Source organism: Alligator sinensis, unplaced genomic scaffold (genome assembly GCF_000455745.1).
Source record: "Alligator sinensis unplaced genomic scaffold, ASM45574v1 scaffold255_1, whole genome shotgun sequence".
NCBI classification, from domain to species: Eukaryota; Metazoa; Chordata; order Crocodylia; family Alligatoridae; genus Alligator; species Alligator sinensis.
The window spans coordinates 282,258-286,537 of NW_005842270.1; the positions used below are offsets into that span (position 1 = coordinate 282,258).

General features: G+C 66.2%; 1 protein-coding gene across 1 annotated transcript in view; it reads right to left on the reverse strand.

The window, feature by feature from the left end:
* The window catches only part of UTP4 (UTP4, small subunit processome component), a gene marked incomplete at its 5' end in the record, with an annotated part of 5,872 nt that extends 1,633 nt beyond the window's left edge, over positions 1-4,239 (reverse strand). The window contains 12 exons of the mRNA XM_006027856.1: positions 1-140; positions 624-719; positions 917-1,023; positions 1,221-1,380; positions 1,509-1,634; positions 2,056-2,120; positions 2,653-2,749; positions 2,940-3,031; positions 3,129-3,300; positions 3,527-3,738; positions 3,880-3,969; positions 4,143-4,239. The exon at positions 1-140 is cut by the window's left edge and continues 34 nt beyond it. Coding sequence (XP_006027918.1) covers positions 1-140; positions 624-719; positions 917-1,023; positions 1,221-1,380; positions 1,509-1,634; positions 2,056-2,120; positions 2,653-2,749; positions 2,940-3,031; positions 3,129-3,300; positions 3,527-3,738; positions 3,880-3,969; positions 4,143-4,239 — 1,454 coding nt within the window. The remainder of the gene's footprint in view (positions 141-623; positions 720-916; positions 1,024-1,220; positions 1,381-1,508; positions 1,635-2,055; positions 2,121-2,652; positions 2,750-2,939; positions 3,032-3,128; positions 3,301-3,526; positions 3,739-3,879; positions 3,970-4,142) is intronic.
* Between the last annotated feature and the right edge of the window lie 41 nt (positions 4,240-4,280).

The following is a 4,280-nucleotide window of genomic DNA, read 5'->3' on the forward strand; positions in this document are numbered from 1 at the left end:
AGCTGTGTGGGCTGCCGGGGGTTGAAGGCAATGTGGGCGATAGGCGTGTCCCGCTCCAGCCAGTCCTTGGGCAGCCCGTGCTGCTGCACCACTCGGCTCCAGGCTGTGTACTCGCACTCGGGGATGCTGAACTCGAACAGCTGGGGGTCGCAGGCAATGGGGTGAGCGCGGCTCCAGGAACAAACCCACCAGGAGACCCCTGGGTCTCCCTCCACACCTGGCAGGGAGTGGAGGCTCGAGATCCCCTGGCCCTGGCTTGATTCCTCTCCTGCTGCCACCTCCCAGACAGGAGCCAGCACAGCTGCCCCCCTCCCCAGCACAGCCCCAGAACCACTCTGCACTGGCCAGCATGGGACATGGCACCCACTCAGGGGCTGGCATCAGACTCTGCCAGCATGGGACATGGCACCCACTCAGGGGCTGGCATCAGACTCTGCCAGCTGGACCCGTCCCACCAGGAAAGTAGCTGGCACATCCCAGCTTCCCACTAGCACCGGTCCCTGACCACAGCCAGAGCCCAGCACCAGTGCGTTGGGTGAGTGCTAGGGAGGCAGGATGGAGTGAGGGGGATCAGGGACGGGGCCCACATGCCCAACACAAGCAATGCCTGGGAGAGCTCCTACCTGCTGGTCCGAGTGGGCAATGACGAGGTGGTTGGTGGCTGGGTGGATGGCCATGGCGGTCACGGGGCAGTTGTGTGTGGGCACTGTGCAGTGATGCTGCGGAGAGATGGGAGGGTGAAGGACAGGCTGTGTCTCCCCACAGACCCCAGGCTGCTGCCCTCTCTCCACCCGAGTCCCTGGGGCAAGGCGGTGAGTGCCGCCAGCCTGGGAGAGAAGGTGCCAGCAGGTCACCACTGGCTAGATCCCAAGCGTCAGGGAAGGGTTCTCTCCCCAGGCCACCTGCAGCCTCTCACCTTGAACTGCTGCAGGCTGTAGATGTTGATGGCCCAGTCGCTGCTGGTGGCAGCCAGCCAGTCCCCGTCGGCACTCACCGCCAGCAGCTGCACGGCCTCTGCGGTCCCTGCAGGCAGGGGCAAAGGGATCAGCTGCATGGGGTTGGGCCAGGCAGCTCCTCTAGTGAGGTTTGAGGACCCTCCACGGTGACTCCCCCAGTGGTGGTTCATCCAGAAAGAAACTGGCTTCCTGCCCCAGGAATTGGAGACAAGGGAACGGCATGCCCAGGATGGGCCCCCCACCAATGTGTGCAGGGGCTTGTACCTGAGGGCGGACGGAGGGTCTGCAGGTGCTTGCAGCCCCCTGGCTCCAGCAGCTGGACAACGTGCACGGAGCCCTGGTCAGACGCCACGAAGAGGCGGCTGGAGTCAGCGGAGTACAGAAGCTGATAGACAGGGCACAGCAGCTTGGGCAGCTTGGGCACCTGCACGGGGCAGACAGCAGTCAGCATCGCTCGGGCCCCAATGGCCTTTGTTGCCCTGTGGAGCCTGGGCCAAGGCCACGGTGCCAGAGGCAGCGGTGGATAGGTTCCCCCCCCACTCTGCCACTCACCCTCTGGATGGCGACGACGCTGCCATCCTCGAGTTGCAGGCGGTGGAGATGAAGCCGGGAGGCCGTGGCATAGGCAATCCAGCCACCACAGGGCGAGATGCAGCTGCAGCAGATGTGCTCAGGGCCCTGGGGGCACATGAGTTATGGGACAGGGCCATCCCAGCCCTCTCCATACCAAAGGCATCCCCCAATTGCAACCCCCCTGGATTAGTGGTAGGGCTAAGGGCCGAGCTGCCCTCCCCGCATCCAGGGGGCAACTACAGGCCATGCTGCCAGCACACGCAGGAGACCTGCCCACTGCCACCCCACATCAGGGCAAAGGCCCCGGCCTGGTCCCCTGCACCCAAGATGCAGGCGCAGCAGGAAGCCCACGTCCTCACCACCGCTGGCATCGTGCACGGCCCCCGCAGCCCTCCCAGGTGCCAGAAGGACGCGTGCAGCTCCACGTCCCTGCGGCAGTCGAGACAGGATGGCGGAGCAAGCGCGGTGGCTCAGGGCAGGATGGAGATGGCCAGAGCAACAGGACTGGCCCCCACCCCTTCCTCACCTTGCTCTTGAGCTGCAGCAGGTGCTCAGGGTTACGGGAAACCGGCAGGACCTCACCATCCCTCCCTGAGACAGGAAGCAGCAGTGCTCAGCACAGCAGCACCCAGGGCTCTGTGCTGTCACTGCATGCATAAAGCCAGGGAAGGGAAATGCCTGCCCAGAACCCAGTGGGCCCAGAGCCCCCAGAAAAATGGGTAGTAGGAAGAGAGCTCTGCCCCCTGCCCAGCACCACGCCAATGCCCCTGGCATGCACGGGAGCTGCAGCACCAGCTGCTTTGCGGGACAAGTGGCCTGGATGCTGAGGCTTCCTGCTGCTGACAGGATCTCTGCTGTATAGATGCCAAGGACAAGGCTGCAGCCCACCCCCCAGCAAGGAGGGACCGTCTGACCCCGCAGGTCGTCATACTCCTCTAGCTGAGAGCACCCTCCCCAGGTTGGGCCACAGCCTGCTGCTCCAGCCCCCACTGCGGCCAGTGGTCCTGGCCCTCTCTGCTGGGGCCGTCACAGGGAACGGGGCAGCAGAGGGGATGGGCTAGTTTTCTGCCACGCATCCGATGCCAGGGGAGTTCTCCCAAAACCCCCAGATCGCGTCCCTCACCAGCTGCGTTGGTGGCTCCCAGTCGCCAGAGCTCCAAGTGCTGGGGGAACTGGAAGAGCAGAAGCCGTGCCTTCCTGGCGCAGGAGACGAGGCGCCGCTGCGAGAGAAAGGGGAAAGTGGTGGTGGGGGCCCATGCTGTCTGATGGGGGTGCAGGGCTGGACAGAGCCCCCGGGTTGGAGCCCCGTCCCCCAAGACGTTAGGAGCAAAAGGCTGGCAGTGTGGCAGAACCACCCCCCATGAATGAGGGCCAGCAGCTCCAGGGCCCGGGAAGGGGAGCAGCACTCACATGGGGGAAGGTGACCTTGCGCAGAGCGGCCTCGTAGCCCTGTCCATGCATCTTCTCCATGAGCGGGCGGATCACCAGCTGGCCGTCCAGACCTGGAGGATGCAGCGAGATGCCATGTCGATACAGCATGCTGGGGCAGCCCTGGCAAGACCGACCCTCAACCCCCCCAAGCCAGGCACTGCCCCGTACCTCCGGAGATGAGCGCTGTGCGACTGTGCACCACGGCACGCACGTCGTGGGTGTGGTGCTGGAAGGGCTTTGTCCGCACCCACCGGCGCTCGGTGCTCCCCCACTTCACCGGCAGCAGCTGGAACTGGTATATGGCCCCCTCCGAGGTGCCCACCACAAGACTGTCCTCCTCCTGGGAGAGGGGCAGGGAGCTCAAGGCAGGCTCTGCTGGCCGCGTGGGGGCCAGGGTCACCATCAGCCAGGGTGCTGGGTGAGCCTACAGCTCCGGAGCATGCCAGCAAGGAGGCAGCTGCCCCTGGGTGGGCACCCATGGGCCAGGCAGGACCAGCGAGGACGCTGCAGTGAAGGGGCCGGCCTCCCGCACGCCTGCTGCGAGCTGCGCAGCCCCCACCTCTTACCTCAGACACGGCCAGGGACAGCACCGCCGAGTTGCTCACAGGGTGGGTCTCCAGGAGGGTGCCCTTGTCCGCGTCCCAGAACTGCACCTTGCCCGCCGAGTCGGCGCTGACCACGGTGCCGTCCGACAGGAACGCCACGCCCCACACCACGCACTCCCGCCGCTGGGAGGCCAGCAGGCGCCGCTCCACCCGGATCCTCTGCACGACGTGGCCTGGGACGTGCGGACGGGTCAGCGGGCACCGCAGAGCGGGCAGCCCCCGCAGGGACCCAAGCTCCCCCATCAAGTATGTGCTGCCCCAGAGGCGCCCCCACAACGCGGTGGGGAGCGGAGGCGCAAAGGGTGTTCAGTCACCTGAGTCGACGTCGTACACTCGGAGATGGTTGATGGAGCCCACGACGATGCGGGTCCCGGACACGTGCCAGGAGAGGGACAGGATACGGCCTGGAGACACACGCGCCCCGGAAGAACGCCTCAGAGACGAGCCCCAGGGCCTGCCCCCCACCGCTGGGTGCAGAGACCCCGCCGGGGCGGGAGTGGGGGGGTCCCTGGGGTTGGAGAGGGCAGAAACACTGTCCCGCCGCTCCGTGCATGACCCGCCGGGCCGCGGCCATCACCTTTCTGCCGGTCCAGGCTCCTCTCAAACTGGATCTTGTCCGGCAGGACCTGGAACAGCTTCACCGACCCGTCCTCGCAGCCGATCTGCAGGGTGGGGGGAAGGACAGCCCCGCTCAGGCCCGTCCGGGAGGCTGGCG